We start from the raw sequence: 20,321 nt of genomic DNA, 5'->3' as shown, positions 1-20,321 counted from the left end.
AATCTTTTAGTAAAAAGAAAAAAAAAACGATTTTACTAGAAATAATCCAACATGTACTACACCTAACACCACAGATACATGGACAATAATGTCAATAAAGCCAGGCAAATTCAAGCATTTTCAAATTCAAACTCAAACAATTCAATTATTTGGATTACTGTAATTTGTTTAGTCATTCAGTTATTACAGAATATCTTGATGGCTTTCAATTTCTGGAAATGATATAGAAACCTGTTACAAGCAACCTTGTGAGGGATTTTCGTAGATTTCAATTTATCTGGATAAAAACTAGGGAGTGTAATAGCTGGATAACATGAGAAGTCAAAAATGCAGTTCTGCACAACTATCATATTTTCTCGTGATACAGTCCCATGGGCACAGGGATTTCCCTTAAGACGGCACCACCATTCTTTCCCGTATATGTAACACTTTCACTGGGAGTCCCCTTTTCTTCAGGAGTAGAAATGCATACACAATGTATCTTCACTTCCCAACTTACTGGTCTCCAGGATACAGTTCATCTATGAGAATACATGTATATACATGTTTACCTATATATTTATTCAACTGAACATAATTTATTCCTTTTTCTAGAATTTCCTAAGGTGAATGCATACATACAGCTTTTATTTTTTTTAATTTTATTTTCAATATTGTTCAATATTATTCCCCTATACGTTGACAGTTTCTCTCTTTCACACGAATATCTAATACGTATAGATGACAAGGCGCTCATTTTCTAGTTCACTTTCAGCATCTTTGTGCTGTCATTATAAGGACCACCGTGGTCTCCTGGGACTTGATTTTCTTGCATTTCTTACTCACATTATTTGCAAAAGAAAAAAATCTCAAAAACTGATTTAACAGTTAATAATGGTTTTATTCCGGACACTTAAGAAAGCTATGTTTGAATTGTCCAATGCCAATCATCTCCCACAATTCCACAGTGCTCATGTATTAATAAATCAACATCAGGCAGGGACTGAAACAAGTGGTCATCAATTCAGAAATTACAAGCTGCCAAGAATAGCAAGCAGACATTAATGGAGGATCCAGAAAGCTTCCAGATGGAGATTAGATCTGGAGAACTGAGGACATGTCAGAGTACAGAGCATACAAGGAACCCTTGCTGGGGGAAGGGGTCCAGGGCACCTGCAAGAGGACAGCTGTAGACCACAGCACAGCACAGCAGCCCTGTGACCTGCCCTCTTTAGACAGGAATGAAGCTGAGCTTGTAAGAACGGGGCACACGGCCTAACCCGCTAACAAGTGGAGTGGTGTCAAGGTCCTTTACATCAACATGAGGCTTCAGGGTAAAGTTCTGTAAGATGGTGGTCAGGAACAGAAACAGCTCCATGCGGGCCAGGGCCTCTCCCACACACGCTCGCTTTCCTAAAAATAACAAGCACAGAAGGTTTTTCATCTAAACATTGAGTGGAAATGATCCAAAGAAGCATTCAGTAACTAAGTGACTAATGACTGAATTGAAGGGTGGGTGGGTGGAAGACAGGCTAGCTGGGAGGGTGATGGGATATACACATGGAAAGAATAATGAACAATTGCTATACAGATTGTGTCATGTAACATCTGTCATCACTCACTCAACAAATGCTTCTTGACTATCATTACATGTGACATATTTAATTAAGTATTACCACAATATAACCACTCCAAGTTTATACAATATTTTAAGAGACACACATTGTGGGCAATGGGTTAAAGGAAGATGGGATGAAGAGAGCATATTCACACATGAACATCAAAAAAGTTTGATCAAATGGAATGCAAAGTTTATTAAAGCTTAAGAACTGTTAAAGCCATCAGAAACCTTCGACATTATGCATTTTAATGAAGTATTAAAGACCAATATAATGCATGAATAGCAAAAATTTAGATCAAAACAAATGTTTTAAATTTTTTTCTGCTAGCTTAAATTAATGTACTCATATCCATGCAACATTCAGGCAGAACTCCAGGCAGAGTATCCCAGATCCTTGCCTGCACACACTGTAATCTCATATAGGCAACGGTTCTTAGCCTGGTTGCCTGACTTCCTATCTAAGCACCTGCTTGTGGCCTGGAAAGAGGAAGAGGATAGCACAAAGCCCTGGTAACCAGCACCCACACGGAGGACCCAGAAGAAACTCCTGGCCACTGGCTTCAGCTCAGCTCAGCTCAGCTCCAGCAATTGCAAACACTGGAGGCATAAACCAACAGACTGCAGTCCATTCTCTCTGTAAATCTGCTTTCCAATAAATTAATAATAAATATTTTAAACTCTGCAGAATATTAGACAACTATTTTCCTTCCATCAGAACAGTGTAAAACCATATGTTCACACAGGATATGCTCTCATTTAAAACCATAAATGATTCTCATATCCATACGCAAGAATGAGGTCCAAATGGCTGTGCTCGACCCTCATAATCTGTTCTCGGTTGTGTTCAGTATCACTCCTTTGAGTCTAAGCATCCTCCACTCAGCTCTAGGTGTAACCCATCTGTGTCAACCTTAGTCCACCCTGCATTTCCATGCTGTTCCAATGACCTAACAAGCTCTTCCCCTATGCTCCTTTAGGAAACTATGTCTCATGTCTCTGCCTCTTCATGGTGCAGTGAGCACAAGTGCTCCCTCTATGTCTCCTTTTCCTTCTTGATCCATTGAATCAAGGTCACTACTGAATATCACTCCCTATTTCTTTTTCTACACTTATAAAATAAGGATCCATTAATAAGAACTCAGACATTGCAGGCAGAATTCAACTATCCTGTATTACAGGTTTCTTAGTTGGGAAGAATGCCTCAGACACATCTCAAAATCCTACTAACTGGATGTTACTATTATTAGCAAGAAAGACACACAGACACAAAGAGTGGGACTTCTGATCATGCACAAAGAGCACATGTACCACCTCCCCAAGGCAAACCACCTGCTAATTACAAAAATCTATCCCGTACCCTGTGTTCACATGGAAATAAATTCTTACCTGCTGAAAAAGGCATGAAGTAATCACTTCTCTTAAAGTTGCCACTCTTGTCCAGGAAGTGGCCAGGGTCAAACTCCTCTGGGTTGGGGAATTCTTTGTGGTCATGCAGCACAGAACTCAGAGATGGTAATATTTGTGTGCCCTGGATAAAAACAGACAGAAACTAAACACTGAAGGAGAGAACAATGGGAAGAAAGGATAGAAATCATTTAGTAAATCTCTGTGATCTGTAGATGAGAGAACCCATGTGCAAAGGAATATAGTGTCATTTCAGTCAAAACATGCAATAACCAGGATGAGTTGAAGCTCAAGAACAATGATTTCCCTCCAATATTGTTTGATGTACTGAGACTTGGGAACTCGGTGCTAATCACTCCTCAGACCATTCTGCATTCCAGCAAGCCTTCGCTTGGGTGTCTGCCCTCACTTGCTGCTCTCATCTGTTCTTCTATGCACAACAGTTGACTATAGATAAAAAATAATGTACTGTATATCTTAATTTAAAGAAAATGAAAGAATTTGAATATTTCCAAATGTTTGAGGAGATAGACGTGTTTAATCTAAACTTTGTGAAATGAATGTGACAGCAAAGCCACGTAAATATGACTACAAACATCCTGAGCAAATGTAGAAAATCCAGTGCAGCTACATAGGAATCAGAGCAAGAATATATGTAAGTGCTTCCTGTATTTATTGATAAAGACAGTCCTGAATAAATGGCTATATTTATAGAAGCAGAGAATGCACTTCATTCAACTGTATATTCATTCATCATAAGAAGGTAATAAGACAAAGGGGAGAAATTCCCAGCTAGGATAAAAATCCACAAAATATATAATAAGCATTCACACTAAAGAATGTTAAACCTCCACGTCTCCTAGAACTCAGCAATGCAACAAGGATGCCCACACTCATGACTTCTGCTAAACACAGTCCTGGAAATCACTCCAGGATAGTATTGCAATAAGGAGAAGTGAAAAGAAGAATATTAAAACAGATTGAAGAACTGAATGCACAAAAAGTACACATGGACACACAACTTTTTATTAAAGACAAATGAATTGAAGATTGCTACATATCATATAACATAAAAAACAATTAGTTGTATTTCCATATACCAGAAACAATGAAGCTATTTTAAAAAGTACTACAATCAAAAGATGAATATCTGTTCTCAAGGAAACAATTTTATCTGTGCAAATCAGAGTAATGAAAATAGAACAATAGTGGTGAAAACTAAGTCATCTTCCAAACACAGAGACATAGAGACCTAAGTATGAGTTGGAAAACAATCAATGACCTGGAAAATTCAATTTATTCCAAATCAATCTAAAATGTAATACCACTCTGATAGAAATCCTAAAAGAGTTTTGGAAGTTGATAAGCTGATACATTTAACACTTACATGGAATTGTAAGCACCTAGATGTTTAAAAAGTAGAGAAAAATTCTAAGGCTCCATAAATCCAGATGTGTTTTGGAAGATTTTTGTTTATAATATTCAGTTGAATATGTTTGAAACATACAGAAAGAGAATAAGAATAGTAAAGCATGGCAGGAGCTAAGGTGACAAGGAAGAAAAGAAAAGCTTCTATCCACTGGTCCACTCATCAGAGGCACAGCAGCCAGAGCTGGGACACACCTTGTTGGTGCTGGGACCCTAGGACTTGGGGCCCCTGCTACTGACTGCTACTACAGGCAGGGAGTTGAGCTGAAGTGGAACAGCCATGACACCTGTTGCACATGTGAGCTGCTGACTAACAGACAGAGCAGTCACTCACTATGCCACAACTCTGGGCCTTATGCAGCTGTAAACCACAAACAGTACAAATCAATCTATCAAGACACCCCACTTACGAGGCTCACACTGCTCTCAGGCTGTGCTAGTGCAAGACTGAAACCCTTCTCTGAGTTGAGGAATGTCAAGATCACAGACCTGTGGTGTAGGAAGAACAAACTTACCTTGGGGATGAGGTAGTTTCTGAATTTAACGTCACAGGTCGTTGTATGGGGCACACTATTAGGGATGAGGTCAATGTATCTCTGGATCTCGTGGATGACAGCGTCCGTGTAGGGCATGCGGCTCCTGTCCTGCATGCAGGGGCTCCGGTGTCTGCCGATCACACGCTCAATCTCCTCCTGCACTTTAGCTGAGAAGACACAAGGGAGGAGTCAGGGACTAGGATCAGCACAGCCCATGTCTCACAGCAGGTGAGGGCTGAGTGAAGCAGGAGGCAGGTGTCCAACAGCCCTGAAGATCAGAGTGCACAGAGACTCAAGAAAGCATCACTGTAGCAGACACAGGAGCTTCATGGGAAATTCTTCCTCTGAGAAACTGGGCAGGGACTTTGACCGTGTTCTATCAAATACATTATCTTTTTCAGTGTAACATATACATTTGTTTTGATTAAAGTAATACATATAATTCATTCATTTGATGAAATACTAATTTAGATTAACTTTCAAATAAATCTTTTTAAAAATGAAAACCATATTGACACATGGGACATGGTAATCATTATATTTTTTTAAAGGAAGTAAATATTTTTCTGGAACACTAATGAATAGTTTTTGCAAATCTATTATTTGTAAATAGAATTGTATAAACAGATAAGGATGTAACAATAGATATGTGTGTTTAGTGTGAGTTTATTTGCAACATGGACTCTTTCATTTGTGATCAGCAAATATGACCGATTAAAACTACTGCAGGAGATTCTTCCAAAATTTTGATTACATTTCTTTTGCTTTTGGTTATAATGCAATTATGCATATTTATGAAATACACTGTGGTCATTTCATACAGATATTTTGTAAATCAGGTTCATTCGCATTTCCATCACCAAGTATTTTGTAGATTTCCAATTAACATTGTGCCATTACACATATCTTGAGATTTCAAATATCCATATAGAGTATGTCCTGATCAAGACATTGTTCTCTTTGGTCATGACTTTAGGTTTGCATTCTTCAACCTCCCCTCTTTCATTTGTATATAAAGACATAGTAAGTCCTCATGCACTGTACTCATTTCTTGTTTCACACAACACCAGATCTTACCACAACTTTCATGTGGATTTTGTACCTCTTACAGCATAATATGATCTAGGTCTTTTCATTTTGCTCTAAATATAAGATATTGGAGACAGCATTACTGCTTACTGGGTTGAGGCCACCCCATGTGGCATCAGCATTCTTTATGGACACCAACTTTTGTACAAGCTGGGTTATTCCAACCTGTCCCCACTTCCCACCCCAGATGAAGCTCCTACCTCAAGACTACAGGCTGGTCTGGCCCTGGATGCTACAGTGGAAGGTATCTAACTACATTTTTCTCTCTCTCTCTCTCTCTCTCTCTCTCTCTCTCTCTCTCTCTCTCTCTCTCTAGCTTTCTCTGGCTTTCTAATAAAGACATGATTTTCGGGTCTGACGAAATTTCTCAATCAACTAATCATCCAGTTTCAATGTCAGGTTCCCATGCTGGCATCAGTTTATGTCATGGCCATCCCACTTCCCATCAAGCACCCTGAGTGCTGCTTGGAAAATCAGTAGAAGATGGCACAAAGCCTCTCGACCCTGCACCTGCATGTGAGACCCAAAAGAAGTTTCTGCCTCCTGGCTCTAATCTGTTCAGCTCCAGCCACTGTAGCCCTAAGGGGAATGAAACAAGAAGAGGAAGAATTTTGTGTCTACTTTTCTCTGTGTATATACCATTCTAACAATTAAAATTTTTTAAAAAAATTTAAATGGATCTAAAAAACAAAATTTAGCATAGTTATACTATCTAAGCCAGACAAATATTCCATTAAGTGTGAGTATGAGTGTGTAATATTTTAAATGCACAAAAAATCAAGGGGCATAAAGGAGGATTTCCTGTCAAAAAAGTTACTATATCTTTAAGATACTGAGTTGATCCCCTCTGAATATATACCTAAATATGGAACATTGGGAACATAAAATGTTTATTTTAGATTTCTTAGAACCATATTCACATTTGTAAATAGTGACTCTAACTGCTGATTTTATCTGTTTTAACTAATTTCTATACTTGCAGCCAGGAGACATGAGGACAGCTCTCTCCACCCCTCATCATACAGAGTGTCAAGGTGACCCACCTACAGACACGCATGCACACGGGCTCTTCCCTCACTCCGTTTCTCCAGTGTTTACAGTGCAGTTTCTGCTACATCAGTGTTCACCCCACACATCACTGTGGCTTCAGCTCCTTGATTATGGACAACTAAGGTCTCATTTCATCTTATGTACATTCAAGCTTAAACTGTTGATTTCAAACCCAAGTTTCAGATACTAATTTAGAACTCCTTGCAAATGCTCATATGTGTTTCAAAACTGCTAGAATTAATTATTCTCATAACTGACAGCAGCAGGCAAACAATCAGTTCTCTTAGGCCTGGGCGTCTCCCCTCACACACACATCATGCCCTGGCCCACTGTGAAGTGGTGCTTCCAGGTCTGTGCCCCACACCCTTCCTGGCCCTCCCCACTTCCAGCATGAGCTCTCCTGGTTCCTGGGCCCATGACTCCCTTTCACGTGATCTTAGGTGCCTGCAGCATGACAACCTCTAGGGTCTATTGGGAAAGGAAAGCAGGAAATGAGCTGTCATTGGTAAGAAACAGAAATTAAGAAAGCCAGTTGAGGATTTTAATGCAGTTCTCGTCCTCTGTGTTTATATAGACTCTCATATACCCATTTGCCTCTGGATGAATTTCTTTATGGTTTCCCTTGAATCTTAGTCTTCTGAAATGCCAGGACCCTGTGTCTGGGTGGATATATTCATCTATTTAATTTAATTTATGGTGAGAACTTTCCTTGCAGATGGCAGCACCTGCAGGCCTTTCCACAGGTTTCGCCTTGCTCTGACAGCACTTAGGCTGGAGCTTCAATCTCTCACAGCACTGGGGATCTCCTCATCTGCTCTAAGTGGGTGAGATGAACCATCCAGTATTCACAAGGAAGGATGCTTATCTGTGATTGATTTATCATAGTTTCAGTGGGTTTCTGAACAAATATATGTATATATATATATATATATATAGCCCCATTATATATATGGGGCCATTATATATATATATATATATCCCCATTCACCGAAATAGAAGCTACTAGAGAAAGGTAAATGTTTATTTAAAAAGAAAAAAGCATGGTTTGTAAAAGATAAACCTTTTGCAGAATTCATTTCTGGAATCAAGTTGTTAAGTTGATAAAACACTTAAACTACCTCAATTATATAAAAACTTACTATTTAAAAAAAAAGAACTTTCCCTCGTGGAGTATGCTGTCCCTGCATAAGAAAACTAAGTTGACAGACTAATGAAAGATCTCTGAAATACTACCAGCCATTGAAAATGTTCTGCTCTAGGGAAAAACCAGCAGATTAGTCCCAGGGCACTTCATGAGCCTGTGCCTCGCCAAACCCCTCCGCCCAGGCACTTTTTCCACAGTTGTTGTCACTGTCCTGAGCTTTATGACCTTGGCTATGCCTCTCATGTCCTCCCTTCATCAGAGTGCTGCTGCCAGCACGGCGTCTCAAAGACAAAGCTTCTCTGAGAGAAACAAGGTGCAGGCTAAGGCCCGGCTTCCCAGAGTCTCTGCTGACCCTGCATGCTCCCTCCCAGTGCTCATACCTGTGACCTCAGGGTACTTCAGCAGGAGCAGGAGCCCATATCTCAGGGTGGTGCTGGTCGTCTCCGTTCCCGCAGCAAACAAATCAAACACCGTAACCAACAGGTTGTCAATAGTGAACTCACTCTGTGGGTTGTGCTTTTCCTAGGAATTAATTGAAAATTTGATATTGTGCTAGCACATTGCATCACATTTGGGACAAAAAAAAATCTGCCTTCTCAAAAATAAACTTATAAAATGGAAAGGGCAGCATTACAACACTTCTAGCTGCTTGGAACTAGAGGACATCAAGTTAAGTGAAAACAGTTAAACATAGAAACATAATGACTATATATTCTCACCCCTATACAAAAGTTCAAAACTAAACTAAGAAAAAAAAACTCAATATGAACAGATAGTGGGAATTTGATTTATAAAATAGAGAGGATCATTCTTGTGGCTTTGAGGCTAAAGTATTTATCAGAAAGCTGGCATCTCATATGGACACTGCAGTGTATCCTGGCTGCTTTACATCTGATCAACCTCCAGCCCTACAGACTTCAAAAGGCTGAGGAGGATGATCCTTGTCCTTCAAATACCGCAGGCATATGGGAGACTGAGATGTAGCTCCTGGCTCCTGGTTTCAGCCTACAACAGCTGGCTGCAGCCAGCTAGGAGCTGGTCAGAACAAGGAAAATTTCTCTCTCTCTCTCTCTCTCTTTCTCTCTCTCCCTCTTTTACTCTCTATTTCTCTCCTTCTGTATGAATGTGAGTAAGGTCTTGGCATACTCTCCTCTCTATAATTTTGCTTTTCAAATATAAATAAATAAATCTTCAAAAAAAAGGAAGGTGGGAGTGATCCATGAATGATAGCAAACATTTCATTCTAATATGCCCGATATTAATAAGGAAAATTGATTATGGTTAAAAGCTTGAGGCAAATGTATCATAACAACACAGAATGCTAAAAAGAGGCAAACTGCCCAGGGATTATGAAATAATTTGAACACAAACAGGTTGCCTGAATGTAAGCATCATTTTACAATCATCTAGGGAAAACTGACTTCCTATACACAATGAAACTCAGGTAAGACTATCAGTGAATTTTTCAAGTGGACAACTCACAGCAGAACAATATACTCAAACCCCGAAAAAAAAAAAAAAAGAAAAGCAAAAACACATAAAAGTAAATTTAAAAGGGACTTTCCCAACTAACAAACCCTGAAAAATGAAGGGGAGAGGTGAGTTTTGACAGGGTGACAGAAGTGGCACCACCCACATACCACTTCCAATTACCAAGGGTTAGAGTCCAAATCCCAGTTTGCTACTAATACACACCAGGAGAAGGAGGTGCTAACCCAGTTAGTTGGACCTGGCCATCCTCTTGGGGACACTAAGACTGAATTCTTGGCTTCTTGATTTGTCCTGGCCACACTCTCAGGATGAATCTGTTTCTCTCTTATCTCTCATTTCTCTCCCTTCTTCCAAGCCTCCTTCTCTTTCCCTCTGCCTCCTATCTGCCTGTCTTTCCTACTCTATTTAACTCTGACATTCAAATAACTTTTATAAAAACATAAACATTCAGACATACAAGTAACCTGGCTAGATTAAGTCCTTGATTCACTAAAAGAAGGACTCCCAGTATAACTGTTAAATATATCTTGACAGCAGGGTGCTGGACTGTCTACCATTGTCTAACCACAATAACAGGATACACGCACATAGCAGAATGATGGGCTGGTGACAGATGCTGAGGGACAATACTGTCATGATAACACAGGGAACAACAGTTGTGCTAGGAAGGAGAAATGGAATGAGTAGAAGGGGAAATTGCTGAGCCCAAGGAAATGCACTATGGAATGTAAAATTCATTTTTTACAATATAACTCACCTGACAGTCACATTCTAACAAAAAAAAGAGAAAGAAAAAGGAAAAGAAGAAACCTTGATTCACATTCTCCCATACTGTGTAACATGGGAATATGAGCAGACCCAATTTATGTTGGATTTTTTTATTTTAACTTGTTTTGCATATTGTCTAATACTTATGCATTTTCAGTGCCTCAAATAATTCTCATCTACAAAAAAATCCATATGTTCTAGTAAAAAGCTCATTTTAATTCATCTAGGACACTTAGTCAAGATCTTTAAACACAGCAGGTAACTACAATGGTGGCCATGTATTACTTACCTGATCATTTGGATATTTCCAATAAGTACAGAAATTATCAATAATCCACAAAATGCAGACAAATAAATGACATTTTACCTGTTCCATTTTGATCAGGAAACAATCAATGAAGTCCCGAGGGTTGTTAATGTCCAGAGATTCTTGATGTTCTTTTACTTTCTCCAAAGCATAATTTTTTATATAAATAGTGTTTTTTATGGCTGTATTGGGACTCCCAGGAAGGAAATCAACAAGAATAGGAAACATATTGCAGATCTTAAAAAGATAATTATAAAAGTAATTTTAGCACATTTATTAAAGACATATACACAACACACAAAACCATAAATTAAAACTTTCCTAGAAAAAGCATCTCTACCTTGAGTAGCACCATTGGAGTATTTGTGCAAATTAACCCTTGCTGCTGACAAGGAAAGGTAAAGGAGAAAGCCCTGGTCCCTTGATCAAAGATGACAACAATTTCTTTACACACATTGTTAATTTCAACATCCTCATGCCAGTTCTCACTTAATACATCAACACTTTCCTACAAACTCAAAATACAGACTGGCATGATTGAAACTTCCACATTCTGTAAAGAGAGAAGAAAGTCTTGCCAGCCAGGTATCAAGCTCAGACACGTGTGTCGACGTTGAGCATGTGGCCTCAAGAATAGAACCACCATTGTGTGAACAGGTGAAGACATCAAAGAATCAAAACCAGCATTTTCTGCATGAAAATCTGGGCACTACAATGCTTAAGTTACTTCTATAACTTGAAGTGTCATCTCAATACAAAACAAAATCATAACATTTTTCATGAGTCATTCATCTCAAAACCATCAATATGGTAGTAAACCTTGCTTTGTCAACACGCCCAGCGTTCACATATTCTACGTAGAATCTGTGCTCCCATTCAGCCTCGTTGACATCCCTAATTGGGGTCTTTCAGCAAACAGAACCAGGAAAAGCCCTCTAAGTCATACAGTAGGTATACATGTGAGAACAAAAGCTTTCAACATGGACCTGGGCTCTCCATGGAGAATCATGTGCAGGCTGGTGGGAAAACACAGAAGAACCTCCAAGAAAATGAGCTGTCAGGTCTGATGTGAAAATCATCAGCCAGAGTCTTGAATTTCAGCATCATCTGTTCTCTAAAGGGCTCAACTCTATACCCAGGAAAACTTCCATCATAATACAAACAGGACTGTGGTGTAGACAGATCAAAAGCCCACTTCACAAACATTTTTGCAAAACCAGCCTGAATCAGCTTTATCAGAAATCCAGACCATAGCCAAAGATGACAAAAACAACAAAAAACTGAAGGGAAAAAATTTAAATATTCTAAAAATCTTGTTTCCTTGCACTTGCATTGTCCCTTTTGCCTTCTGAGAGACTGTAGTCGTGGGAAGGGCAGCACTGATCTCAGCGTGGGACTCTGGTCTGTGGTTCCAGATAAAGAGGTTGTGTCTCCGTTCTAAATCTCCCAAAGAACATCTGCAGGATGACCCAAGACATTTGTCTTCATTTACATCTAATTTTCTATTTACTCAGGTGCAAAGAAACAGACTTTCCTCCAAAAATTGTAAGAAAAATGGACAACCTACAACAAAACTTTACAACTGAGGCACACAACAATGAGATGGAAAGAAAAAGAGCAGAGGACAGAATAAAATGGTCAATCAGGGCATTCAGAAGTGCCCAATTACTGGAAAATTTACCAAACTGCAAATATATCCAGGCCAGACACAGGCTAAGAAAGGAGCTGTGAAACATATCACACTAGAACAAAATGAGGAAAGTAAGGCCTGAATATGGCACTTGTGGTTTGAGAGAACATTTTGAGAAATCAGGCATGTTCACCGAGGGTGAGGTACTTAGAGAACTTCAGATGAAACGTTCCAGGGCCTTTGACATTATGATCTTGCTCCTGTGTAGCAGAGGTGGATGCGGCCATGGTTGCTCAAACACACAAAGTACATGGGGATGGGGTGGCACCAGGAAGCTGTATCCAGAATGGATCTTCTGCAACCTGGTGCCCACCTAACAGTGAAGACTGTTGTTGGTGTTATGTAGGAACACACAGAAGCATAACACCTGAAACTACATACAAACCTATGCAAAAACTGGAGATACAGAATTAAGAATGGGAGGCAGAAGCCAAGTGTGCGTTTGCATTTCTAACCTCTAAGGATCATAACAACACTGATAACATTATTGTTCAAAAACATCAGAAGATTAGTGAGCATCGTTTTGAGGTGAAAATGGACATTTCAGAACAAGAGACATATTCAGCTGCTGGATCACCAAGAGGACACAGGGGTGGATGTGACAATTTGAATCCAAAGGAAACATCGTCTTTGGTTGAGGTAATTCTGACTAAGTGGAAATTCGGGAGAAGCAGGAGGCTACTATAATGGAGGTGGTGGGAGCAAGGGAACTTATGGAGGGGGTAACGGTGGGTAGAAGGTGTGGAGATGATATGAATAGTCATGCTTAGAGTAGTAGCTGACAACCAGGATATGAACACGAAAATTTTGACCATGTGGAAATTATGATTCAAATACAACAAATTTTGAGGTACCTATGATGTTGGTGGCAACTATATTATTTTTGTACGTTATCGTGGATAACAGCTGTAACATTATAGAACCAGCAGAGGAGGCAATTTTTTGTTTTTGTTTTTGTTTTTTTCCGATTTAGTGCTTTTTTATTTTAATTTTTTTTACATTTTATTATTTTTGCTATCTTTTTATAATACAGTTCCATATTCCCTTATCCCCTCCCCAATTCACTTCCCCCACCACCTATTTCCTCTATATCATTACTACCATAGAATTCTTCATACACAGTCATATTTCCATCATTGTGGGCATGGACAATGACAGAGACACAGAATCCTATAGTCAAGATATACTAAACAGTTTCATTATAAGCCCATCTTTGTCTGGAAATAGAAATGCATACCCCACTGTTTCCTAACATCTGGATGTTATTCTCCATTTCACAGCTACTGTACATCTGCTTAAATGAAAAGCCATGATACAAAATCAACAATGGAAAGAAAAATAGAAATTTACAATGCCATGAAGTTAAATGACACGTTACTAGATATGACAGTCTCCATTACACCACTACTGTTATTCCCTTAAATGAAAAGTCATGATACAAAATCTATTCTAGTTTTCTTACTATTGTTGATTTTGCATCAGGAGGTAATTTTGGAGGAAGTTGTTTGAGCAGCTTCCATGTTGGAGTTTCTTCTGTAGCTGCTGATGGACCTGGTCGATCAGGTAACTGAAGGTTCCAAACCCAACAGAAAAGCACTACAGTTCTTAGCAGGAGAGAGCGTAAGGACAGAGGTCACCAGAGTGCATAGACAACTGTAAATAATCTGTCAAAAAAGTTGCTTAATATTAATAAGAACCCTTCTGCTTTAGAATGCCATAGCCACAAATTGTCAAACGTATAGCTATTGTTTAATGAATATAGTATCAATTAGATGTACATCATCAGAGCTTCTAATTCAACAGCATAGTTTTTTTCCTTCATTTCATTAAACATATAGCCTAAAAGTTGTAAGACACATTTTTTAGTTTAAAACAAAATAATTGGGGAGTGGGCATTAGATACATTTTGAGATTTCGTTTGAAGGCCCGGAACAACATCCAAACAATTAAATCTTCACCTTATATTTGCTAGGATCCTGTAGAGACACCCAGTTGAACCACTTCCCACACAGCTCCCTACTTGTGGCCTGGAAAGCAGTATAGGATGGCCCTAGGCCTTGGGATCCTGCACCTGCGCAGGAGACCTAGATGAAGCTCCTGGCTCCTGGCTTCAGATCGGCTCAGCTTATGCCACTGTGGTCACCTGGGTAGTGGACCAGTGGACCAAAAAAATTTTTCTCTCTGTATTTTCTCTCTATGTCTGTATTTCCAATCATTAATTTGTTACTGAATAAAATTTCACATGGGACATATTCCTAACTTTATTCTCTGTGCTCATGTCCCAAAACAACTGCCACTCTCACCTTCCTGGTAACACATCCACTGGGAGGCAGCAGGTGATGCCTCAATGCTTGCATCCATGCCACCCACAGAAAAACTCAACCATGTCCCAGAGTCCTGACTTTAGTTGGCACACTTTTACAAAAATGAAAAAAGAAAACTTGAGAATCCTGAGCTTTCACCTGTTATTGACACTGAGGTTCAGTTGATCCACATATTAGAGAGGTCAAAAGAGCACAAACACAGATGCAGACCTTCTTTCCTCTTTCTCACTATTTGTTTCTTCCCTTCCTTCCTTTATTCATTTCTGTCTATTTCTCTCTCTCTCTCTCTCCATTTCTCACTCTACATATATATATATATATATATATGTGCACTATTTCTCTCTATATATATGTGTGTGTGTGTGTCACTTCATACCTGCTCTCTTTCTCATTGTATATATGTAATGAGTATATTCTGTTTCTCATTTTGCACTTGTACTTAAAGTTTCATCTCTGTCAATGCCAACCGCAAACAAGGTAAGGGAACATCAAAGATGTAGAACATGCAGAGCAACAGATACAAAATTTTAACAGTCTAGAAAAACTCACTATGCAAATACTTAATTAAAAGAAAAACACGAAAAGAAGAGTCACTGCTTAAACTGAAAAAGAAACACCCGTACACAGAATTTAACTTCCTCACAAACTACTATAAAACATGTTGCAAACCAAATGTTGAAAAGTGGAGAACTGCAATGTACAATTCTGAGCTTGTCAGTGAAGAGAGGAAATGTTTCATCAGCAAGAGAGGAACATCATCTCACCTGTACAATCTTGGAATTAAAAAGCCTGAAGTTTTCATTGAATTTTCCCATCAAGTTAAGAAATTTCTGGTCTTTATACTCAAAACGGTTCTGGAAAATCACGGAGCAGATCACATTGCACGGAGCAGCACCCAGGATAAAGGTGGGGTCACACGGTGAGGCTGAAGGGAAAACATTTTTAAGCACTATTGACCTCATCCCTTATTGAATGACAGTCTTCCAGCTTCAGGAACACCAATGCCAGAGGAAACATCACAGCCTCTGTGTGCAGGACTCTGACCCCAAGTCAATGTTATTTGGAGGCCAAACAGAAAACCTTAGAGGCCACCCTTGAAACACCTAATAACTCGAGTTATCAGTGTGCAATTATATCTACCCTGAAACAGAACAGTCAATAAGGAAGAAATGGTGAGGGATTTTTGCACATATTCAATAATTAAGGAAAATGGGTGTAGAAACTGCAGAGTGAGGAACACGAAGAAGAGAAAGGGTTGACACAATTCATGGGTTTGATGAAACAAACAAGGACAGCTAGAATTCATGGAAGCCAGGGAAAACAGCCCAAATAAAAATTGACCAAGACCTGTTTGCCTCAAATTACAATGAAGTTAGACAACTTCCAAAGTGGCATGGCAAACACCACATGTGAATTGAGGAATGACCTGTTTAGAGCATTTGAGGTGGGAGGAAATGTACTTCCTCACTAGGAAACAATGCCCATCACCACTAACCAGGCTGTACACCTTTTCGTTGCACTAAGTCTGTGCTCCTGTGGAATTCCAGATAATTGTGCTACATAGCCATCAACAGAATCGTGTGTCACCTGAATTTTCAATATGACCATCACTGAGGTCAATTCCATCATTTTACATACACAACAAGATAAAAGAAAGTTTTCTATTTTGCTTCATGTTTTGTATCTTGGTGAACATGAGAATGAAAATGTTATAGCCAATACATCAATAAGCATCACATGTAAAAATTAACATATTAGATATAATTAAACATGAAATGAATCAAGAGAATATAATGAAATGATATGGAACTAAATGACAGTTGGATAAGGTATTAAAGAACATATAGATATTGAGTGCTTTAAGAGATTACTAGGCAGTGAAAATCATAGCCATAGAAGCATAAACATTGAAAAATCTCTTAGGTCATGATGGGAGGTTCATACTACCAGTGCAGACCAATTAGTGATGGTATCTGACGCCTTTTCATGCTCCATCATAGTGTAATCAAGTCATTCCCATCATGCACCTGGTGATGTGTTCTAGAATATTGTTCCACAATTATGTACAGGAATAAAAGTATTATTTTCTCTTTGAAAAATGATGGTGCCAAATCAAAGTAAGAACAGAAAATAGTCTGATGAGGCTTTTATTCCCAAAATTGTATAATGATCAATACGTGAAGCACAACAGCGAAATATGCACAAAAGCTCCCTGGACTCTGCTTCAAACAGTCCCCACTCCTCCAGGGAGATGAAAGCAGGACAAAGAATGCAATCACTCACTATCCTTGCAATGAGTCCATCCAAGGCTATCACTAGACAGGGAAGATGTTTCTTAAGGACACTTAAAGGGTCAGCCACCAGATCCTAGGATGACATCACGTGGCAGTCCCCATCTCAGCACTCATGTGTTTAGGCAGCTAGCAGCTAGGAGCAGCCCTCTCTCCATCTTTCCTTTTCTACTCTCAGTACAGTTGGGAAAAAAAATTGGAAGCAATTGTCTCATCCAGCTTCCTCCATTCCTCGACCTCCCCCATCAATGGTGCATATGGACATACACCTTTCTCAATTATGGGAGCATCATCAAAAATTAAAATAAGTGTGATTTTAATATAAGAAAAAAAGCAAATAATAGGCCACTCACCATTGGTTTTCCTCAGCTCCTCCACAAGGCAGCGGGCCTCCTCCTGAACTCGCTCCTCTATGCTCCTCTTCCCCATCCCAAAATTCCGCAAGGTCATGAGCGAGAAGCGCCGGGTGTCCTTCCATGTCTTCCCATTGCTGAAAATAACTCCTGAGAGAAGGAGAAGTGGAAAGTAAAGGAGGAGCCAAGAAGAGGAAGAGGAGGGTGGCACTTAAAAGCTCTACAGGAGGATCCCCTAACTTCTGTACCAACCTTAACAATCAACATTTTTACCACCAACACACATGCACTCACACACACATTACCACACATGCTACCATGTGCATGTAAATAAACACGTAACACAGAAGCATACATGTGAACATACACTCATGTGACAACATGTAAGCAAATATGGACAAAAATAAACACGCCAACATGTGAGCACATGTAAACACACGGGAACACATAGATGTGAACACTAACCCAATCCTTTGTTAACTTTGTCATTCACTGGCAAGCCCTTTCTTCCAGAAAACTCTTCTCCAAGATCAATTAGTGCTTCCTTCACTGCTTCATAACCGTGCATCACCACAGTGGGCTTCATGCCCAAATACACAGTGAACACAGGGCCATAGACTTTAGACAGCTGAGGGAGGAAAGAAAAGTTCTCACTTGGTTTACATTATGTGCATCACTGAGCTTGTATGAACACCTTCCTGTCAATCATCCTGTTCTGTCAATTACAACATCAGCATTCTGGAATAAATAGAAGGCCCATATTTAAACTATGCTTCAGCAACACTGATGCTTGAAAATTTCAGGGCTCACAGTAAAGATTGGACCTTCCACCCAGCTGCAATATGACAATAATTGGATCACCTACAAACCACCTACCATGGGAAGCTGACTCAGCAGAAAGGAATAGTAGGTTCACAGTCACCCAGGAACTCAAAAGCCCAGCCAAGTAAAGCTCTATGTGAGTAACCAGCATACAGAGAGTGGGCACCACTGAGGCACAGCAAGAACACACAGACCTGATATAAAGATGATTTGACCCCTACTGTGCGCTCTCTGTCACAGATGGTGGCTTTGCACAGGTCCCAATGCATTCCATTAACACCCAGAAGACCCTACCTCACTCTCTCTTTTATTCACTTGTATTGAAGAACCATAGAGTACTCCTGGACAGCAGTGACAATTTGCTTCCCTGAAGTTTAACTCTCTTGGTTATCAAAGCAAATACAAGAAATAAGCACTAGATGATTTTTCACTAAAATCAGCAATCACAAAACACTCTGTTGCCACCGACGTTAAGGAAACTAAGCCACTGAGTGAAAAGAGTGTGAAACAAACAAACAAACACTGGATTTTATAGCTTTGACTCCACACTACTGCCTTAAAGCTTCTATACCAACCAAATCCATTACTTTCTTCCAACTATTTCTGAGAACACAACATCAAATGTTGAATCCCAAGGAATTGCTTCCTTGAAATAAAATACTTTAGTAATTAGCTTCCAACCATACACAATTTTTGAACCCTGGGGTAGATTGCTTATCCTTTACAAAACACTGGAACATCATAATGCATACTTACTTTGGTTAGGGATTTGCTAATATCCTTAAAATCCAACTGTAGGATGTTGCCAAGAACTGGAAGAGGAGTGGGACCAGGAGGTAGGTTCCCTCGCCCATGGCTCTGTTTCCAGAGTGAAAAGAGAAGCAAGCAGGAGAGACAAAGCACCAGCACCACCGTGGGATCCATGGAGCCTCCTCTTCTTCCCGAGACAAGAGGGAATTAGGACAAGAGGGAACTAGACAAGAACTGTTATAGAACTCCCTGCTCATCACGTGTGCTAGACCTGTACTCCAGCAGGTGGGCTAGATGCACTTCAACTCTCCTTTGAGTGAACTTTGGTCCATTGATAAAGATGAAAACAAGATGTTATTTCCTAATGTTTAGTTTTTCACTGCACCCTTAGTCCCTTCCAACTCAGAAGTTCTGGTTAATTCAGTGTGTTCGGACACAAATATTCTTCTGTGGCCTTTGTAACCAGCCATACCCAGTGATTTCAAGAACCGTGAGAATCAAGAACTGATATAATGAAATAACAAGTTGAAAAACTGCTCAATTTATTTTTTATTACATTGATGTCAGGTGGGAGCTAATAACACTAAGGGGAATCCAAGTATTCCAAAAATTTGTTTATAAAGAATTTGTTGTTCCTATAACACTTTCTAAAATACAAGAATATTTTCCTTGAAATTGGGCAAGACTACGAATTTTAAGTTTGCTATACTAACAGAGTACCTAGCATGACAGGTGAAATAACTCATACTTCTACAACTTCAATGACAGAACAGCTTAACAATGAAATACTCACACCTTCCACCGTGAAACACCTTGAATGCAGATAGGACCCTTTATTTTAGGGGAAGCATAGAATCATATAGGACTGCTAGAGACCAATTCCAGATGACCTGAGAGCTCGCAAAGGATGTGTGGACTGTCAAGAAGAGAAGAAAAGGGATGTGTGGACCACTATGGCATGATGCTCATAATGGACAACTCAAAAAAGCTGCCTTCTTTATTTATACAGAAATCATCATAAGCTTTTGCACAACATCCAATTGTTTCATTTTTACTTCATGGTTAAAAGAATGGTTACAAAAACAATTCTAAAAAATATTATTATTATTTTACTTCAAAGAAAACATTTTCAGCAAACCATTACTCATTCAAACCTGCAGTCACCCAGCTGAAGCCAGGAACTCCACAGTTGGCAGCACATGCGGTTACATAGTGACAAGTGGTTTACTTATATCCAAAATCAATTTTCACTAAACCTAAACTAACATCACTTA

At 39.3% G+C, this 20,321-nt stretch overlaps 1 protein-coding gene across 2 annotated transcripts; it reads right to left on the bottom strand.

Annotated features, from left to right (window-relative positions):
* Nucleotides 1-867: 867 nt before the first annotated feature.
* On the bottom strand, nt 868-19,261 carry LOC121166346 (cytochrome P450 2C14-like). Of its 2 annotated transcripts, XM_040995491.1 has the most exons (9): nt 19,054-19,261; nt 17,941-18,103; nt 17,476-17,625; nt 15,596-15,756; nt 10,878-11,054; nt 8,632-8,773; nt 4,948-5,135; nt 2,987-3,128; nt 868-1,392 (listed from the first exon to the last, which is right to left on the bottom strand). In XM_040995491.1, exons 1-9 carry the CDS (start codon nt 19,219-19,221, stop codon nt 1,211-1,213), a joined length of 1,473 nt encoding a protein of 490 aa, XP_040851425.1. In that variant the 5' UTR covers nt 19,222-19,261; the 3' UTR covers nt 868-1,210. The 2 variants fall into 2 exon arrangements, with proteins under 2 accessions (XP_040851425.1, XP_040851426.1); XM_040995492.1 differs by lacking the exon at nt 10,878-11,054.
* Nucleotides 19,262-20,321: the final 1,060 nt, after the last annotated feature.

This window comes from Ochotona curzoniae, unplaced genomic scaffold (assembly GCF_017591425.1).
Source record: "Ochotona curzoniae isolate NIBS_2020 unplaced genomic scaffold, NIBS_Ocur_1.0 patch130, whole genome shotgun sequence".
NCBI lineage: Eukaryota > Metazoa > Chordata > Mammalia > Lagomorpha > Ochotonidae > Ochotona > Ochotona curzoniae.
This window is presented reverse-complemented; position numbering and strand designations above follow the sequence as displayed.